The 21,945-nt window shown below is 40.9% G+C and overlaps 1 protein-coding gene across 1 annotated transcript in view; it reads left to right on the top strand.

Annotated features, from left to right (window-relative positions):
• Positions 1 to 21,945, top strand: part of EPB41L3 (erythrocyte membrane protein band 4.1 like 3) — a 140,602-nt gene that overhangs the window by 60,551 nt on the left and 58,106 nt on the right. The window contains exon 3 of the mRNA XM_069468543.1: positions 100 to 297. Within this exon, the coding sequence (XP_069324644.1) occupies positions 100 to 297 (198 nt within the window). The remainder of the gene's footprint in view (positions 1 to 99; positions 298 to 21,945) is intronic.

Raw genomic sequence — 21,945 nt, 5'->3', positions numbered from 1 at the left:
GAAAGCAGGCTATTTCTAAAGTTTTATGCTATTGCCTGAACAATGCAGTATTTATTTCCTGTCTTGCCATGAAAACTGTCGATTGTTTGCTCTTCACAGGTCACTGATAAGGAACAGGAGTTTTCTGCCAGGGCTGCAAAACAGCTCGAATATCAGCAATTAGAAGACGATAAACTTTCTCAGAAATCATCTAGCAGTAAACTCTCTAGGTCTCCATTAAAGATAGTCAAAAAGCCTAAAAGCATGCAGTGCAAAGTGATACTTCTGGATGGATCAGAATATACCTGTGATGTAGAGGTAAGTGTATATTTTAAAATATTTTGTCCTAGATATTGAGAGCTGGAGAATGTTGATATAAAACAAATAAGATGCCTCTTTATTTTTCTAGAACTGTGGAAAATTACTCAGACCCAGTGTCTAAATACAAAATTATTTCCAAAGTCTCTAACAAGGGATCAAATTACTAAAAATATATATAATGTCCCAAAATGATATAATCAAAACTAACGTATGCTCTTATATTAAAAAAAAAAGGATGAAATCTATAACACTTTCTATGGTAGGAAAAAGAAATTGAAGGCATAAAAATTAGTTTTTCTTTAATAGTCCAGTTATAAATTTTACCTTTTCTATTTGCATAATTTATGGCCAAGTTACTTGTTACTTGGTAGAAACTTATAAATTCTGTACATAGGGCAGTGGGATAATTTGAAATGCCATGTCCTTTTCTTGCTCAGGGAGTGAGTAATTTGTTAAATGCACATTGTGGTGGGTGTTGCAACTTGAGTGTAAAAAGGGTGTACTACTCATTATTCTTTTTTGTAAAGAAAACTTAAATTCCTCTCAGAGAACAGGCAGTTGAATGCCTTTTGTCAGAGATGTTGAACAAGACCAAGTTAGCAGATGAGAACAACAGAATTTGTCAGTAGCTGTGGAGGTCGATGATTGTTGGATTCTCTGAATACCATGGAGAATCCATGCAGGGCATGAACTCAAGCTATAGAAGCAGGTCTGTGTGTGCACCAAGAAAGAGTGGCTTGCGCTTTTAGCAAGGTGATTCCATTTCAGATTTAATGTCTTCATTCCAAGAGTTCATTCTTCCTGCCTCCTGCCCCTGCCCTTATCATAAAGGGAGGCACAACACACACACCCCTGTAAGCCAGCCCGTCCTACCACCTGCCTCCGCAGTCACCCATTCCTTGGACTGTGCTGAGATTCTCTCCCAGGCACCACAGGCAGTGCACACATGTGTGTCCTCACATATTTCCACTCCTCTTTCCTCATGACAGCCAGCACCAAGCTCACTTGATCGCCCACGTTCCCTGTTCATTCATCTTTGCTTCCTCTGTCTTACAAACTTCCCTATCATGTCTGTTACATTTTGCATACTCTATACCCATTCACCTGGTGCTTTTCTTCCAACAGAAGATTCAAATCCATTTTATGTTGGATTCATTAAGGTAGGGATGAGGGGTGGGGCACTAAATTTTTATAGATTGTAAGAACATAGAAAAAACATTTTTTTGAAAATAAATTCTTACATCAAAAGTTATTAACATTTAGTCTGTCATATACCAATTTATAGGAAAATTTAGTCATCCTATAGCTTGATGGGCTACTGCAGGGATTTCCAAGAATCCTGTAAGATTTGCCATGCACAGATCCATTTCTTGCCTTTGGCTGGCTTTGATTTTGGCTAGTTTCTTAGACCAGAGTGCCCAGTTACTGAGTTAGATGTGAATTCTGGAAATGAGGAGCTCCAATAATGTACTCCCAGCTGGGGTTTACTGTGAAGCTTTTAAAGGACTTTTGTAACCTTGCGAGAGGTTGTTCCAATGTAGATCTGCTTTTTTAGAAAACTTGATCTAAGAGAAGCTAATCTTTGTTCCTTAACTTTGAGGAGAGTCTTTCACTGATTGTATTTATATAATGGAATAAATAGGGTTAACTGGCAATCCTCTAGCCATGGCTACCAGAGTTTTCTAAGGACGGGTCTAGATGAATGTTCATAGTGTTCATGCAGTGAGGATAATGCCATTTTGTCAAATTTATTTATGTCTATACTTCAAATTCTTTTTTTTTATTTCAGCATATTACAGGGGTACAAATGTTTCGGTTACATATATTGCCTTTGCCCCACTCGAGTCAGAGCTTCAAGCATGTCCATCCCCCAGATGGTGCACACCACGCCCATTAGGTGTGACTATACCCATCTCTTCCTCCCCTCTCCCACCTGCCCAACACTGAGGAATGTTACTACCCAAATGTGCACATAAGCGTTGATCAGTTAATACCAATTTGATGGTGAGTACATGTGGTGCTTGTTTTTCCATTCTTGTGATACTTCACTTAGTAGAATGGGCTCCAGCTCTATCCAGGATAATACAAGAGGTGCTAGATCACCATTGTTTTTTGTGGCTGAGTAGAACTCCATGGTATACATACAACAACATTTTATTAATCCACTCATGTATTGATGGGCACTTGGGTTGTTTCCACATCTTTGCAATTGTGAATTGTGCTGCTATAAACATTCTAGTGCAGATGTCTTTATTATAGAATGTCTTTTTTTCCTTTGGGTAGATGCCCAGTAATGGGATTGCTGGATCAAATGGTAGTTCTACTTTTAGCTTCTTGAGGTATCTCCATATTACTTTCCAAAGAGGTTGTACTAGTTTGCAGTCCCACCAGCAGTGTAGGAGTGTTCCTATCTCTCCACATCCACACCAACATTTATGGAACTTTTTGGTAAAAGCTATTCTCACTGGAGTTAAGTGATATCTCATTGTAATTTTGATTTGCATTTCCCTGATGATTAGAGATGTTGAGCATTTTTTCATGTTTCTTGGCCATTTGTCTTCTTTTGAAAAGGTTCTGTTCATGTCCTTTGCCTACTTTTTAATGGGGTTGTCTGATTTTTTCTTGCTGATTTTCCTGAGTTCTATATAGATTCTAGTTGTCAGCCCTTTATGGGATGTGTAACATGCGAATATTTTCACCCATTCTGTAGGTTGTCTGTTTGCTCTTGTGATAGTTTCCTTGGTTGTGCAGAAGCTTTCTAATTTGATCAGGTCCCGTTTATTTATTTTTGTGGTTGCTGTGATTGCCTTTGGGGTCTTCTTCATAAATTCTTTCCCTAGGCCAATGTCTATAAGAGTTTTTCCAACATTTTCTTCTAGAATTCTTATAGTTTCATGCCTTATGTGCTTCAAATTCATTATAGATAATCACTGTGGTTTTGAGTAAAAAATTTTATTTCATAATTAATTTTGGATAAATGTTACTTTTAGTGTCACTGTGAACATTTTGAGTGGCATAGCAATATTGGTCAGTTATTTACCTTTATAATAAAGTATTTTTGTAAATTTGACAGATTTTTAAGAGTAACTTTTTTCTAGGATATTAAGACCTTTGCTAGCAGAATATTTTCAGTTTCACGACAGACATTGGTATTAGAAAATATGCATTCACTGCTGACATCTTGGTGAAGAATATGGAGAAATCTGAATGTGGTAGAAGTTCAATGGACTTATTTGTAGCTGATGGGTTGAGTAAGAAAAATGTATTGTAAATCAGTGGTGTGGTTCTCAAGGTGGCAATGAGATGCTAGTTGAAAAAGCATATTCAGAATATCTCTTGTTTCTTGATATAAACTGTGGGAAGTAGAGCTTGGCTGGCACGGTACACATGGGCATAACAGGTAGATGGAGATTGAAAAGCATCACCCTGGGGAAGATGTCCTTCCATGTTCCCTCTCCTCAAAACTGAGTTTTTATCAGACTTGGATGAAGACATGGAAACACAGCCAAACAATTATTTTTTTTAAGCAATACAGAGCTTTAAAAGGGACGAATGCCCCAAGTGTCAGAAGCTAGTCTTAATGTGAAGTGGATCTATGGGCCACTCAAGCAGAGCCGGCAGGCCAACGTTTAGCAGGAATGGAGATAAAACTTCCCTCTATTAGGAAGGATCAAGTGCAAAATGGAAAAGTGTCTGGGTGGAGGGATGGTCACACTTAGTAACAGTTTGGGTAAAAGTCATTTTGGGATTTACGTTGATTACAAACTCAACATGAGCCAACAGTGTGGTGTAGTTGTCAAAACCCGTCATATGATCATAGGCGGCTTCCGTGGAAGTGTAGGCTCCTTTTGCAGAAGGCAGCAGGCTGTCCCGTTCCCTGCGCTGGGCAGATCCTGCCCGTGGGGCTGTGTTTCCCTCGTGTGGGATAAGCCTTCAAAGCCACCAGACTGGGCTAGATGTGGTCCTGTCCACTGGTAACCCATGTGATTTCAGGGAACTTCCTTCAGCTTTCTGAACCTGGATTTCTTCAACAGAAAAATGGGGGTGAAACTGCTTGCCTTCTCTTATTGAGAAGATTAAAGCAAATAATTTCTTTAAACACCTTGGGGACGTGGCAGATCTTAATAAATGGGAGCTGTTTAATAACCATGATAATAACAATGAACTCTGACTTGAGCTTTTGCAGCAGAGAAGTACAGGATGGTGAATGGTCTCAAAGCTTTCCCACGAGGAATGATTAGAGAATACAATGTGTTAAATGTGGAAAAAGTAAGATTGGGGGCCCAATCTTTTCGTTCTTTTCAGTTACTTGAAAAGGTTGATATTGAAGGTTGCCATAACTTTTTTTTTAATGTATAGAAAGCAAAACTAAGGTAAAAGTTATAGGAAGTCTGTTTTTAAATAAACAGAAAAAGAATCTCTTAAATGATTGCCATCAACCTTGTGATGATGTATGATCGGTCATAGAAGGGTCCCTGCAGAAACTATAGGTGCATTTATGGAAGCCACAGGATCCTCCCATGCTGCTCAGACCAGACAACTTCCAACATCCCTTCCTACTCTGATCATGGAAACGAGAGATGCACAGACACACAAAAACCTAAATGAAAGAAGCAGAATTACTCTCCTAATCCTCATCCCCAATACATATAGTTGTAGGTGAATTAAGAACAAAATACAGGAAACAATAACAAATGAAGCTTTTTTTTGCATTCAGTAAGACATCAAAACAACATTTTATCTTCATAAAATTGTGATTTTTTTTTCCCCCTCATGTCTCAATTAATGCTTTTATCACTTCAACATCAAAATCAGTAAAGTTCAATTTTGCTATGATGTCATCATAAGAATTTATAGTTGCCTGTAAAAGAGCCCTAACATACACACCTTGGAATAGCACGATTCTCTTTTATTTTAAGGCTCCAAGGTAGCATTTCTCCTTGCCTAGGGGTGCTTCAGTGGGAGAGACCTAGGGACCTAGAAGGCAGAATACAAGGAGCAGTTGTCTGAGAGCAATAACTGAACGCTTACTATGTATTCCATCCTACCCCCCACTCCGCCCCTGTTTTTATGCCTTTGCAGATTGTGCTGGCTTTTTCTAGCTTTCCTCTAGCAGTCATTATAGTATTCAGTGTTTTCCCATTTGAGAGATGTTTTCCTCGATTTTTTCGAACTCTTAATCTTGATTATTTACAACATGAGAAAAGATATTATAGGCAACTTGATACATATGTTTGGGAAGTGTATACTCTACCAGATTTGCATGTATGCCAACAAAACCACTATATGATTCCCTTCTTTACTTTACTATGAGAGAATATAAGCAATTTCTTGTAGCCAGTTGTTGTTGCTGTTTATTTCTCAAACATGAATTTTAAAAGAGAAAATAAACAAAAATATCCCAGTCACGTGCCACAGAGGAAACAGTGCTCACACTCATTCCATTTATTTCAGTCTCGATGCTTCTGTGCTCGGCAGACGGATCGGAGTCTGACTGGTTAGTAGTGTACAACGTATTTCCTAACAACCATCCAACCAGAAATTTGCTTTCTCCATTTGGGTGCCTTTCTAATCAAGTCTGATTTTGTTTTAGGAAAATAAATCAGGGCTTGATCTCAAATTTGAGTCCATATTTCATATATGAAATATACATGGTATTGCATATATCAAATGTTAAGCCATTGTATGGTGCAGTTTGGTCTGTTTCCCACAAGAAACCCCATTGGTGGAGTTGTCTGGAGCATTCCTGGAAGAGTGGTGTGGAAAGTTTACCTGGCAGGTGTTACTCAAAAGGGCCCTGCCAGGTTTCTCTCCCCATGTGAAACCTCAGTTTTCGTAGCCCCGAAATATTACCAATGCAATAGTGAGGGCAATTTACTGCTTAGGGGACCCAGGTAGGTCCACACTGGGCTAGCACTCTAGGGGAAAATGCTGAGGAATGGGCCACCCTGGAGAGAGCTTTGCATCCGGTTTGGGGCAGATCAGATGGAGCTATTTAATGCAGCCATAAAACCACAGCAGTCTGACCTCCCAAGTGAGTTAGGCCTTGTCCAGAGGCCTGTGGTTGAATGGGCGCCATGACTGAGGGCAATTTGGATCCTCCAGGGTAGGCCTAGATTCCGCCAAGCATTTTTGGACCATCTGGAGATGCTCTTAAGGGAACACAGAGGATAGGAAATGTTATGCAACTATGTCCTTAATGTGCTTTTGTCACTCCCCTGTAGTCAGTAAGGGACCATTTAAGAACTTGGAAATGCTCTGTCTTGCTTGTGATTGCATTAACTGTCCAAATCCTACTCCTGTTTTGTTTACTTCTTGAGATTTGTTTGGAGAAACAAATTTAACATCTTAGTTTTCCAACTTTTACAGGTTGTGTGATTAAATACTTTCCAATCCCTTTGGAAGTTCTGGACTAGACAGCCAATAGAATTGCCATAATCCAGAAAGTCGCCTTTATTAAATTATGAGAAATAATAAATAATTATAAAAAAATAAAAAGGACTATTTCAAACCAATACTAATATTGTTCATTCAAAAAAGGCATAAATCATAGAGCTTTTGATTCTGTGTAACTGTGTCAGTTCTAATTTAATCTACAACATGCATCCTCAGTGGATCTCTGCCCAGCTAAGTGACTTCTCATATCAGACTATCCATCAATGCTGTACCAAATGGCCCCATCCAGCAGCAGTGATTTCCTGCTTGAAGAATGATGCCCCGGGGACTCTGGAGAATGGAAGGGCATTGATTAACCTTGTTTTCTCGTGCAGTGGCTCTTTGGTGCAGCCATAGGAACAGTTACATACAAAGACTGTTAACATGCAATCTCTCATTTACCTGACGTAGTTGCCATTAAATCTTCTTTCCCAGGTATTGAGATTTGACCTTGTTAAGTTTTGATTAAGACAGACCCTTTTCACTTAAATTGTTAAATCTATTCTCCTGGTTTTCATTTTTAAAAAGTAATAAACTTTAATAGTTCATCATAAAGATAGACATGATGTCAGTTAAACACTCTAAACAATATAAGGGTTAAAAATGTGAGCATATGTCAAAAAATACAAACAGCAAGACCCCTAGTATTTCACCGTTGTGGACTAAAATAATATCCTAGGCCCCTCGCTGACTGAATGGACCCCTTCTTGGCCAAGGAGACCCCAGAGAAACCTTAAAACTGAGTTCCCAGGCCAGATGGGCTGGGAGGCCAGACATGCCTCCTTATACTCCCTGCCTCGCTCACGGCCATCAGGGTTTTCTCCCTGAGGGCTAAACAGAATCCAGTCTCCTGATCCGTTCCTCCCTATTTGTGCTTTCTGCACTACAAACAACCAGCGTTCTTTCCTGGTACGAGACCACCAACCAGGGAGTGGTTTCAACCAGTCTACGGAGTGTGGGCAGAGAGGGTTTTTGTGTCCTTGCTTCACCTTTTGACATCAGAGGGCCACCATTTTCTTATCATGGACCCCAAAAAAGGGCATAAAGCTCGATTGTACACGTGCATGTTTCTCCTTTCATAAATATTCATGAGTCGTATAGCTTGTTGAATGTGTATATTTGGCCACCCTGCTCAGTATAAATTCCTGTTCCTGTCGTTCCACCCTCCAAGCGTGTTGTTCCTGGCTTCCGGCCGGAGGCTCTGCTTCCCAGCCTGTTGCAATGTCCACCTACAGGCTGCAGCCCTTTATGAGAAATAGAGCTCTCCTTTCCAAATTTATGAACCTCATCATCTCTTCAGTTGAAACCATAGTGTAGGCTGAGTGACCTTTGGAACTCAGTGCCTGTGCATGAGATAAAAGGTGGTACATGCTGTATATGAGATAAAAGTCACAAAGAAGTTCTTTTTGCAGTTACCTCCGGTTGTCACATTGTGTTAAGACCCATCAGAATTCATTTTCCAAATGTTATTATTCTGATAATGTGATGCTGAAACACTGGGTTTGCTTTTTTATGCAAGCCTCACTCCTCTAAGCTTCATGTTCCCACTGTGTTTCATGGCCCCTTGGGTTGCTGATACGATGAAACGCACTTTTCCTCTCTGCATCCAGGCAGAGGGGTTCATAAGTAAATGCTCTGCTGTCTTGTCCATTCCAGAGGGCAATGTCTGACCTCTGTATTTCATACAACACTAGGGTTAATTTTTCACATGGTAGTTATTCATTATTTGTTGGTTTAATGAAGAAAGCAATCTTCCAGGTTTGAAAACAATTCAAGTTTTCTAGTTCTCACCATTCTATGACTAAAATATAGTCATATATAAAATAGTCAAATATAAAAACATATGCTAACTTGCTTGAAATTCACCTCTTTCAGAATCTTCCCCAGCTTGATCTCTGAAAGTTGTCATGTGAGCCCTAGAAGAAGTCCGTTGAATTCCCTGACTCCATTTGTGGCCTTATTGCCACAGAGAACTGTGAGGTGGTGACTTGGCCATTCACGGTTGCCACTGACACCTTTTCCTGGGCTCAGGTAGACTTCTTCAAAATAGAGCTGGTTTTCCTTAATTCCCCATAGCTCATCTGAGTTTAGGCTTTGGGGAAAGACCATGTAACAGAAAGTACACCTGCCATACCACATGCCATTCCTGGGAGTCACAGGGTCCCCAACCAGTGTCTTCCTGCCTGACACCCATCCTGCTCCCACATGGCAGGTGCCAGCACACGCCCACTGTAGGATGGTGCCCTTTGTACTCTTCTGCATCCAGGCCCCACTCAGCCCTAGCCCCAGGGAGAGAAGGAAGTTCCCCACTTTAGTCCAAGGCATTCCTCATGTACCTCCTCAGGAAAAGTCCTCCCAGCACAGTGGGCTTCAGCTGGTTCCTTCGGTGACAACCACAGCCTCCCCCCACACAGGCTTATCTGGCCCCTTGACCCTGGGTCTGCTATCAATGAGCTTTTCCAGACTCCTTTCTAGAAGTGGACCTGGACTTAATAATTTAAGGTGTAGTCTCTGTCAGGTACTTCATGAACATCTTTATATTTTCTAGGATGCATTGATCAGTTTGCACTGAAATATTTTTTTAACAAGGGAATGAATCATTTGAGTTTTAATTATTGTTTCTTAATGCATGTTGTTTTTTTCTTGTTTACATCAAGTTTAATTCATAACACTAACATGTTATAACACTGTGTGCAAAAGATGCCAAAGAGCTCTACAGATTTTGCAGGGGGCTGTAAAGTATTGCATGGTGGCCTGTTATGTTCCAGGCACTGAAGTCTGAAAATGAGTCAGAGACTTCAAGCTTAGATGTGAGATTATCTTCTCCGTAAAGTCAAACAGTCTTATACATGGAAGGGATGTTGGAAATAACCTTGTCTCCTACATTATTTGACTGGTGAGGAACTAGGCTCAGAGAAGCTAATGGTGTGCCTGAGGACACACAGCCTAGAAAGGGCAGAGAAAGGACAGAATCCAGCTCTCCTACCTTCTATTCCAGAGGTCTCTGCACTGCAGCATCAACACATCCGAAATCTGTAGCAGCAGAAGGAACTACCTGAAGTACGGCATTGAGAAATAAGAGGAAGAAAAAGAGGGAGAAAGATCTATTTTACAAATTGTTTATTAAGCTGAAGAAATTAGATTCTTGACTACTGTATTTGTAATCCTGTAAGCTTTTGACTTCAAAATTAATCAATTTTTCTAAATTTTTTTACTTAAATATATATAGTTTTTGGGTGGGTTGAAGGAAGAAAGCCTACCAAAGTCTTTACTATGCATTTTCTCCTCTCTTTCCTTCCCCTCTTCTTGTGCCTAGAAGGCTCTGAAACCTTGCAGTGCAGCTGTAGTGGACACTCTAGTGGGCGTCTGCTCTTAGACTCCAGGCCTTCAGTGGATTAATTAAGGACCCCCTAGGAGCAAACGCGCTCAGATCCTATTCAAGAGAAACAAGTGAAATCAGTGGGAAGAATGTCATCCTCTTAAAATTTCTTAAACTAGGCCGGGCGCGGTGGCTCACGCCTGTAATCCTAGCACTCTGGGAGGCCGAGGTGGGTGGATCGTTTGAGCTCAGGAGTTCGAGACCAGCCTGAGCAAGAGCGAGACCCCACCTCTACTAAAAATAGAAAGAAATTATATGGACAGCTAAAAATATATATATAGAAAAAATTAGCCGGGCATGGTGGCGCATGCCTGTAGTCCCAGCTACTCGGGAGGCTGAGACAGGAGGATCGCTTGAGCTCAGGAGTTTGAGGTTGCTGTGAGCTAGGCTGACGCCACGGCACTCACTCTAGCCTGGGCAACAGAGTGAGACTCTGTCTCAAAAAAAAAAAAAAAAAAAAAAAAAAAAAAAAAAATTTCTTAAACTAATTTCTAAAAATGACTGCTGAAGCTTTCACTTTGATTATACTCTCACGAAATAAGCTACTATGTATAGAGTAGAACTTGGAAGTAGAGCTTTTTATTTTGAGGGAGTAGAGGAAAATAGCTGGGGAGATGGGGAGACATACAGAAACTTTTCAAAGCGGTGTGTGGACAAGTTTCAGTGCTTACCGCGGCTCTTTGCCTTCTCATAGGATGCTCTTAAACAAGTTCTGTGGTTATCACACAGCCTAGCTCAGTGGAAAGGCTCGTCTACACCGGGGGTCCCAGCCGTCCTTTCCTGAGAGAAACGTTTTCACCATCCAGATTCTTTCTCAGTTGTCCTGATCAATTGCCAGTTTGTCTCATAATTACAGCATTTCCTTGTGAAAGGCAGGTTATAATTTTCAGGATTATAGCTCATCTCCCCTTAGTTAGCGTTTAAATTGATGCCTTTCTTTTAGTGGAAATACTCTTGGCCCTTCAGGAAGTTTAGGAAGCAGGCTGCTGGCATCAGCCACAGACTAGAAATCTTTTCATGGATGGATAATGACCTGGGAAGATCTCTACATGGCAGATAGTCTCTTGAATTTGATAATCTCTTTTTTTGTTGTTGTTAACGGCTATTTCACAGGGACATTGTTCCCAATTTCTGAGGCTTATGAGAACAGCATCTGTGACCTCTTTTTGACTACAGAGTTGAGGTCTGGTAAAAATACAGGTTCTTAGAGTTGGAGAACACAAGCTAGTTCAGCCCCCAAAATGTGTATATGATGTGTGTATGGGTGCGTGTGTGTGTGTGTGTGTGTACACGTGCTCACGTTTCCAACGAAATGTAGGGAAGGTTCAGGGAAGACTGGAGTGTAGTGTGATGTTGAAGGCCCTGTTGTAGGGACATGGTGAAATATTTACAGAGATCTAGTATTCACACGACTACTGGTGCACACACACTGGCTGATTGTGTCTGGGAAGAACACGTTGGCAGTAATTAGTTTCAGGGTTTTGCTAACATAGATGCCTTGCAGTCCAGCGTCCAATTGGCATGTGGACAGAAGTAACACTTTTTTAGCTTTTATCTTAAAAGGAACGTGGTACTATTGAAAAACAACATTTTTAACTTAAAAGGGGAAATATCAAAATGTGTTTATAGAATACATTTTATATTATAATACTATTCTATTAGTATAATAGATTACTATTCCTATGAACTTATTAATTTTTACTGCAGAGGAAGAAGGGAAAATCTGGCCTAGTAGTATTTCAGTCCAGTGGTGTTTGCTGTTTGGATATGGTGATTAAATAATTCAGTGGGAGATGGAAAAAATGATGATGAAATATAGGGAGGAAAAATCTCTGCTGAAAGGTTACGTAGTGAAATTTAATAGTTTCCTACTTTTTCTGTTGTTGTTGTTGTTAGTAATGCATATGCCATGGCTAATGCTTACTGGTAGTAAATAAATTATAGCAGCCAGTTTTGGCACTTATTTCAAGGCTAATAGTGTATTTATTTTTGAAGGCAAGGTTCATTTGGGGTTATAGGTATATGAAAAAAAAATTGCTAATCATTCCTGCCAAGGTTTTATATTTTTCTTATATCTACTCATTCTCTCAAGGTTTCCATATCAGACATACTGAGAACACCTAGTACAAGTCATTCCAGTAAACAGAGGACCATTTAAAAATTCTAAATTGGTTTAAAAATTAGATTCAACTTTGACAAATTTATACTTTCTTAAATAGCTAGGAAGTTCTGCAAAGAAACTTGCCTGTTGGTTTTCGTGCTGCTCTGCTGAAAATAACTAGGATCCCTTAAAGACAAAATAGGGGAAACATCGAACTCTGATCTTACTTGAATCCATTCATCAGCAGTGGAACCAGCATTTTAGTATTTCAGTTAAGAGGCTTTCTCTCCCCTGAGCTTTTAAAAATGTGTCTATGAAGCTGATAATGTCTAGATGTCAGAATAATTGAATATCTGAATTTTTATGGAAATTTCATGAATCAAATCAGACTTAAGCATTGTAATACAGTAGAAAAGTCCACTCAATAAGAAATTGAATTTTGAGCATAAGAATATTAAACTTAGGGAGGCTGTATGTCCTAGTAGCATTACCTTGGGCAGTAGCTTGGCTTTGCCATTTGTAAGTTACTCATCCCCAGAAATTGTCAGTTTTTCTCATCTCCTAAAATAGAGCTCACAGGATTGTGGTGCGTAGTGGAGAGAGCAAATGGTATCTCTGTATGTGCCAGGGACCCTTTTGGGTCTGCAGTGGCTGGCAAATTTGAAAGGTTCTCTAACTTTATAGAAGTCCCATCCCATAAAACATAAAGTATATTCTTCTAGGCCTTTGTCTTTAAGAATACAAATATAAGGTACTCTATAGATTAGTGGGGTTTTAACATAAAAATAGGATCACAGCCTCCATACTATTTAGAAATTTGCTTTTATAGCCTAATAATATATTAGACACTAGAAAATATTCCTTAAATCTAAGAAAATAAATTTCATTTGACTCTCCGTTTCTAGGTGTTTTTTTTTTTTAAACCTGGAAAGAATTGTATCCATGTTTTCCTACCAGCTAATAATTAATTTGGCAGTTTTCAAAATGCTGAGCACTATTAAGTAAGAACGGGAACAACTGTGCTTATGTTTAAGATTTTTTAAAAAACCTACTTGCCTAGAAGCTGATAGGATTGAGAAGCTGACCTGGAAAGTGTAAGAGGTTTGCTTTTGCTCACACTGCCCTGTTTGAACCTGCCGAGAGTAGACAGAAGATGCAGCTAAGGTTCTGTTCTGTTGTGTCAGAAATCAGTGGGTGTTTAACAAGCCTGAATATGTCCTGAAAGTAATTGCACATACTTACCTCTGGCTTTCAGTGCTCGCCTCTCATCCTGAACTGACTCGCGTTTTACGGTGAACAGGGAGGTGTAGTGTTCCTTGGCGGCAGTAATGAACTCCCTCAGACAATGTGGGAAAGTCTATTAAAGAAGGGATCTGATGGAGTCACCCTGCTTTTCCTTCACCTTTAGTGCTTTCGGAAGCTGGCATGGAACATTCTTTCTAATTCCACTAGGCCTCAACCTGCCGTATTTTCTGATTTCTTACCTGTGTAACTCTGAGTGATGCATTTGAAGAGACCTCTTCACTATTCAATTTGACTTCAAATATTTTTAACATTACAGGTCATCCTATATTTGCCTTTTTGCAGCAAGTATAAGATGGGACTCTTTCTTCCTCTCATCAGTTCTGTGTTATGCTGGGTTTTAAGAAAATAACTAGGGACTCAGGAGAAGCATCTGGGAAGAAGGAAAGAGATGGAAAATGGCCCAGCTCACTTCTTTCTATGTTGGGACAGATCCTCTGCTACTGTAGAGAACTTTCTCCCTGGCCTGAGAAAATTGGGAGGAGCTATTTGAGGCACGTTTCCTGGGTTCTTCTTTCTCTTTTAGGGTGTAAGTTTTGAAACAAGCCAAATGTATAAAAAGCATGACTGCAGATCTTTAGCTGGCTGTTAATGCCTCCTTAGGTCAGGATTCCTCAACAGTGGTTCAGATGGTTAAAAATGGTAGGTAAGTGGGTCTCTAATCACTTTCTGGCAGGTAGATGTTAATTATTAGAAAATGTTGGCTGACTGTCCCTGCAGTGATATTTAAGGCAACATAAAGTCAAGTACCATTCACATATTTTTCTTTTCCTTTCTTTTAATTTCCTGAATAATTCTAATTATTAAGATATGCATGACATTTACCTAATGCTGCTTAGAACGTTCATTGTTTGGGCAGATGAGGAAATGTGAAAAGTGAGCTTGGAGGATTTTTGAAACACCAGGGGCAAACAAGACAGGAGATGAACTAGAAAGAAAGCCCCAGGACCTGTAGGGAAGGATTGGTTTGCTGTGCCAATAAGGTGGCACATTGTTCTGTTGGTGTATTAGTTTTCCGTTGCTGTGAAACAAATTCCTGTAAATGGTAGTGGTGTGAAACAGGGCTTATTTATCATCTAACATTTTTCATGGGTCAGGGGTGAGCATGTGTTAGCTGTTCAGGGTCTCATAAGGAAGAAATGAAGTTACTCACTAATTGCATCCTCATCTAGGGGCTGGGCTAGTGCAGATCCAGCTTCATGCTCCTTTGGGTTGTCGGCAGAATTCATTTCCTCGTGGTTGTAGGACTGAGGTCCCCACTGTCTTGCTGGCTGCTGTCTGGGAACTGCTCTCCACTGCAGAATCCACTCTCGGATCCTTGCAACGAAGCCCCCTCTAGTACAGCAACAGAGAAGCTCCCTCACCTTATCTGACTCCCCTGTGAATCTCTGACCTCCCCTTCTGCAACCAGCCAGAGAAAACCCTCTACTTTTAAAAGACTCATATGATTAGGTCAGGCCCACCTGGATAATGTCCCTGTCTTAAGGTCAGCTGTACCCTTGAACATCGCCTAATCGCAGGATTAGGACCCACTTTGTCACTGGGGATTATGCAGAGCTTGTATACCAGGGGGGCTTGGAAACTTGGGCCACCTTAGAATTCTGCCTGTCGCCGTAGGTGATGGGTGCTTCTGAGGGGCTTCACCTTGGGAAGCTATTTGGCCCATTTGTGTTTTTAAAACATTCACTTATTAAATAGTAAGTGGAGGTAAGAGACTAGAAACAGGGACACTAGCTGGATCTATTGCAATGAACCAGGCAAGAGATGTGGAGGACCAGAACTGAGGCAGTGGCAGTGGGGAAGAGAGAACAGAATGGATTTTAAAGAACGGTCCTGAACATGAGTGCACTTGCTCAGTTGGGTGTATGAGGGGGATGTGCGTAGTGATAAGAGACAGGAACTGATAATGGCTTCTAGATTTCTGGACTGGCTGACTGCATAGACAGTAGTACTACTGATGGACATGGAATATAGGAAGAAAAGTTTATGGGGGAAGATAATGAATTTAATTTAGACATAATGTTTTTAAAGTGCCTGGAGCATGAAAGTAGCAATCGACTATTGCAGTTGGATATATTGTTAGGAGTTCGGAAGAGAGTTCAGGCTGGTAGACTTTGTGGGAGCCATTATCCTTCATGCTAATTCAAACCTGGGAGCAAATGAGCTTGTGCAGGTTATGAGTGAATGGGTAAGAAGAAAAGAGCGTTAGCAACAGAGCTCTGGGGATACTAACATTTAGAAGTTAGGAGTGGGGAGAGCTTTGTCCAATCCCCCCACGCTCAGGTTCTTCCCACATCCATCCTGTTCCCCGTTTTTGGCCAAGCTCTAAGCTCATGAACTGAGAGTACCTGGCCCCCCTGGGGAAACTGCAGTAGTGACTGTGGTTGTGCGAGGCTCCTTCTGCATGGAAAACATTCCCAGTGTCGTTTTCTAAATGCCATTTATAAAGAGCATTATGCTACTGGGTGTAGAATGCAGGAAGCAGAAGATGGTACAAGGCACCGTCACCATCGTGGAGAAGTAGCTGAGCGCTGTCGTGCTGTGTGATTGCTTCCTGTGCCTCCCTCCAGTTCATCCCCAACTCTCCTTTTATTTCTCTAATTCGGCTTTTTGCTCTTTTATAAATTAGAAATGCAGTTATACAAAGGGATAAGAACCATAACATTACATTACTTATAAAGAATGCCTGGTGCTTCTTTGAACAACTTAAGATGAACATTGGGAAGTAGCTTTACATCAACATACTGCGTAGTTGTGGTTTTTAAAGGTGCCATTATTGTACTATAAAGTGGGAAGGAGTGGTGTGATTCGGAAAGTTCTCTTAAATGTGCATCTCAAATTAGAAAAACTAAACCCCTTAAGCCTAGCCTCCAGCACTTTTCCGGGTGGGGCCTGTGGTGATGCCCTGCTCTTCATTTGGGGACCCCTCACCCTCCTCTCTTCCAGCTGCCTTTCGTTCTGTCCTGGCAGGAGGCATCTAGCCAGTGCTGAATGCCTGGGCTCACTCCCCGTCTCCGCAGCAGAGGAGCAGAGAGAGGACTGTTCTCTTCCATGTTGTGGGTTGTGTCGACCAGCCAGTGTACCTTAGGCTTTTTATTTGCCTGTTCTGCAAGAGGTCATGGACTTCGAGTTGTGGGAGTTTTTTGTTGGAACACATAACATTTCCATCAATAAAGTTAGCTTCCTATAAAAATTGGTGTGATTTCCCTTGTCAGATGACTATTATGGATATTTTATTTCTAGAGAAATGGAATTTAGGGTCTGCTGCTTCTCTTAGTAGACTGCCCTATTTTGTTAGTGTTGCCTAGTGATTGTTTCCCGCAATCTGGGTCAAGGATAAGTCTACAAATGACAAATTAAAATGCCCAGATTAGACATTAATTCATGAAATGCTCTGAGCGGTGGGGGTTTCTTCTGGCCAGTAAACAAGCTGTCTTTGTTTTGTGGGAATGTGTTCCGGGTGACAGACAGCTGTATTTCACTGGTATGTACATTTGGAGTCATTTTCTAATAAAAGTACAAGAAAATCCCCTCAGTCGTATTTGCACTGAGGAATGTGCCTCATTTTCCTGATGGTGTGCAGATGCACAGGCGGTATAAAGAATTGGTTCTTGTTAGGGTGTTTGGAAAACTAGAAGGAATAGAGACTTGTTATTCCTTATGGAATGCCGTGATGACAGCAAATAAAGTCACAAAAGAGGCACCATACTCTTTAGGGAAATGCCATTAAACTGAGCTCGTAAAGCACATGAATGGTTTTAAATGATAACCCCAAGCGAAATGCTTCAGTTAATGTCTCCAGTTATTCCTTTAGAAAAAATACTGCCCAGACGTCATGACTCACAGAGCTTTCTTTAATAGTATGATTGTTAAGAATTCCTCGTCACAGGGGGGAAAAAAGAATAAAACTCTGCCACCAAAATTGGAAACGTAATCTGTTTTAAAAGTATGTTTTACTTTAATGTGGGGCTTCTATTATTCATACCCCATCATGCTCTAACAAGGATTGAAGGTGTTTTACCTAAATGCACACACTACAATGAGGAGAAAATAAGTAAGTAAAAGCAGGACCAAGAGGAAATGAGAAAGCAAGAGTGAGGTTAGTCCAGAAAGCGCGTGTGTGTTCTGAGCTCTCGCAGGCAGAGGAGGAGGAGGCCATGACTCAGTCTCCACGCTGTAAAAACAACTCAGTAGTTTGAAAGAAGCAACTTTATTCAGGGCCAGTGTGGGAGACACTCTCTACTGCAGCTCTCTGATAGCTTATTCAGGGAATGGGTTGTGACAGCCATCAGGACCGTCTCGGTGATTGTTACTTCTCTCAGCCGAACCTTTAATAAACATTAAGTAATGATTTGTCACTAATGTGTTCCTCACTAAGTACCCAAGATGCATCTTCTTGTGATGTTTAGTGCAGATAGATGTTAGAGGAATTTTATATTTTATTATGGATAAAACTGGAAAAATGTGACATGTACGCGGGGCCAACAGGGGCTTCCTCCTCCCCTCCCCAACAAGTTTAGATGGTGGGACCCTCAGTCGTCACCGGAGGTGGGTTGGGCCTACAGAGTAATACTGCTGCAGCCGTCTTCCTGAAGGACTGTGGCGTAGGGAACCCGAGTGAAAGGCCACTCGTGCACAGCAGCCATGAACACACTGGTCACTCAGCAGATTACAGTGGGCCAGTGGGCATTGGGCTCTCAAAACAGAAAAAATTATTCCTCCTACTAGAAGGCAATGAAGAAGATCCAGATAGGACAGTGTCTGTGCAGTATTTCAGAGCTGTATGTTTGTTTGTTTGTTGTGAGACAGAGTCTCGCCACGTGCCCAAGCTGGACTCAATCTCCTGGGCTCAAGGTGATGCTCTCACCTCAGCCTCTCAAGTGCCTGGAACTGCAGGTGCAAACGTGCCACCACACCTGGCTTCAGGGCTATATCTTTTAATGGCAGAACTAGAGATGATTTGAGCATCCTCTCGTGACAAGTGAGGGCTTGACAAGAACATATTCACAAAGAGAATATCACCTTCCTTCTGCAAGGACATGGGTCATGGAAGTGCCTAAGGATGAGGTTAAAATCTACCTCAAAAATTTGGATCTAGGCCATTGTAGAGACAAAAGATTGCTTAAGATCCCAAAACTGCTTTCTAGGACATGACTTCAATAATTTTATCCCATAAAAAGTTTAAAGCCTTCACAGTGCATTTAAGCTTGAGCAATATAATTTCTGCTGTACTCTTTAAGATAACCTCAAATCTAAATATATGCCCAGATATGTAAATGAGTTCATTCCCTTTATAAGATTATTAACTGTAAGCCCATCAAATGTGGTGACTGCTATAAAAATATTGACTTCAGTTTTAGAACAGTTTTTAGGTAGCAGGAGTAATTACACACTTAATAGTAAATGCTCTGAACTGCTATTCACATGTTTATGTTTCCGTAGTTATATGGGAGAGGGGAGAATATTCTTCCTAGTTATCCAGGGGTTTTAAACAAAGTTTTAAAAAGAGAATCCAAGCCACATTCCTCTGCTACACACAGAATTTCTATCTACATACATCAAAAGGCCATACCTACCATGCAAGTGGTGTCAGGTGCAGGTGTGTTGACACCTGAGGGAGCAGGCTGGCCTGATGCAGGTCAGCCAGGGGAGGTCCTTAGAAACCATGATCCACCCTGTATTGTTCTATTTTGTGAGGGGTAAAGTCTGTATCAAATGAAAGTAATGGAGTAAAACCACAGCTCAAGACTAATTACTCCTTGGAGACAATTTGAGAAATTTATCAGGAAGTTAACCTGTAACATTTGAGGTGGAATTTTGAAAAACTGGATCTTTCATTTGTGGGAATAAAGTATTCTATTCTTACAAAAATGAAGGGAGTGGGGAAATGCAGCACTCTGGTTCTGGCCAGAACAGATTATACCCACATGGCAGAGAAATGTAAGCAAATGGTCATGAACAAATTTCAAAGATCAGAGCAGTTTTTGAAGGGTTTTGAAGCAGGAAATGAACCCCGGATGTATTTATGTAGCTTGATTTTCCTTTCTGTTTTTAAAAAATGATTCTGCCCAATGCCAGGCACTGTGGTAGGTGCTGGGAATCCAGTCATGAGTGAAAATGGTGTACCTGGGAGTCTACTGTTACCGATACTCAAATTGTAACATAAACACATGTAAGATTGCCGCCCCGACCTGTGCCATGCAGGGGCTGTAAAAACAGCTTCTCTGGGGTTTGGCCCAGTCCTGGAGCCGTCGGGGTGGAATGGTGAGAGCAGGATGAGCAGGTAGAGCATCCCGGGTGTGCAGGTAGTGTGTGCAGACTGCCTGTGGCAGGAGGGGGCCTGAGGGGCGAGGGGCTGCAGCTAGAGTGTCTTTTGGAGGGCGGAGAGCCGGTGGAGGTGGGTGATCATGCAGGAGGAAGCCACAGAGGCGCAAAGGGTCTTCCCACAGTCAGTCTTTGGCTGTCTGTGTCCCGCAAGCTTCTCTCACTACTGAATCTGCCTCTGGAACCGCTGCAGTGAGTATGTCTTCCCGCTGCTCCACCTTCTCACTCTGCTGAACAGAGAAGACAGGGCCTGTCTGCTCTGGTTCTAGAATTAGGACCAGGCCTCCCATGTTCTTAGCAGGCTCCTGCAGCCTCCTCCCCACCCCCATCTCAGGGCTGGGGTTGCCAGGGCAAAGAGGATTAGTGCTGGCTTTCTGGGTCTGTGAGCTCCCGCGGTATTAAGCCAGGATGCCCTGATAGAGCAGGGTCAGAAAACAATTCTGACCTTTGACTTGTAGGCCCACTATACCCCAGAGTGGTCCATATGGGGTATTAACATGTGTCAGAAACAGGTGAAGAAGGTATATATAGAATCAAAATATTTAATGATTGAAAAGATTTTTTTCCTCCCCTATCTACTGGGTTTTAAATGCTAATAATCTAAAATATGACATGCTCAAATGAAGACAAGACTGAACTAAGTATCATTTATAGCATGATCATGTCCTATTTTTACCATTTATTTATATTTCCTTATAGGTCTTGCATAGATTATAGGATCCTTTTAATTTAAAAACTCATATTTAACTGGTAAAATGATAAATAACTACTTTTTAAATCATGTTAATATTAATAGTTTATATAATAACCGTGATATTCTTCCTCTTCCTGCTTATTCACAGCCTTGCCCTATTAATAGGCTAAAACAGTTGATGGAAAGAAAGGACACAGGTCATTTAGTACATATTTTTTAAAGTAATGATGGTATTATTCTTATATTGTTTTGATCATCAATGCCTTTTATAGAATTGAATTGTGGCAGTGCTGCAAATTCATACTTACTAAATTCATATTTAAAGTTGTGTTTTCATTGTCAATATTTGCACTGCATATAGCTCTTTATTTGGCTAAATGAATTACAAATCACAGTTTGAGTTTTGCTTGTTTATTTGGGGTTTTTGAGAATTCTTAGAAAGGACATTAAGGACTTCCTCTCGCAGGAAAAAATTCTCAAAGTTTCACGTCATTCAGAATTAGCTAATAGGGTTATTTTACATGATTCAAGTTTGTGTCTCTTTCAAACATTCCTCTTTCTTAGGCTTCCTTTTCTGCATTCATTTTGCACACATTGGCTTAGTGACCTGAATCCTTAGCAGATTAACAGCAGGAAATGTTGTCTGACAGTTCACTGCCAACATCTCATATGTGTGATGTGAAACTCTTTGTGAAAAATCAAGCCCAGTGTTTTTGCTGGCCAGGGAGTAGCATGCTTCACTGGAAAGCTATTATCTACCACGGTGCAGGTCTCTGAGCACGAAAGTCTGATTTCAAACAGAAACTGCAATTACTACAACAAATGAAGGCAGAAACTGATTGTGGCTGATAAAAGAAAAACAGACCTCTTTTAAAAAAGGTGGATGGACTGAATGTGCAGGAGGGGACTTGGGTGGTGTATGTGCGAGAAGCGTTTGTGAATCTCAGTCAAACACAGGTCAAGTCTACTGCAGCTGACAGCCCATGCTAGTTTTGGCAGTGCTGCATGCCGTACATATGATATGTGACTACCTTATGTTTTGGCCTAGGGTGTACTAAAATGTGCCGATATACCCCACACATATTAAAAACCATTTTGTGAGTGTGTGTTTGTAAAAGATAATTGAATGTACACTCAGTTTACTGATGTTAATACTACTTTTGAATAATTCTCCAGTTTTACCCATATGAGATTTGCTTTTCATAAGAACAGTGGTTTGATTTGTCTTCCATGATTTCATTGTATTAACAGAAAAAATAGGCTTTCAATAGTATGTCAGTCTCTATACCCAACTTTTAACATTAGACACCTTAAATTTATGGGGCTCCTTATCAAAAGGGCCTAATAATAATTACCAGCAGAGCCAGGCACAGTGGCACACGCCTGTAGTCTCACCCTGCTACACGGGAG

The sequence above is a fragment of the Eulemur rufifrons genome, chromosome 5 (assembly GCF_041146395.1).
Source record: "Eulemur rufifrons isolate Redbay chromosome 5, OSU_ERuf_1, whole genome shotgun sequence".
Classification (NCBI taxonomy): domain Eukaryota; kingdom Metazoa; phylum Chordata; class Mammalia; order Primates; family Lemuridae; genus Eulemur; species Eulemur rufifrons.
Note: the sequence above shows the minus strand (reverse complement) of the source record. Positions and strands in the feature narration are given on the sequence as shown.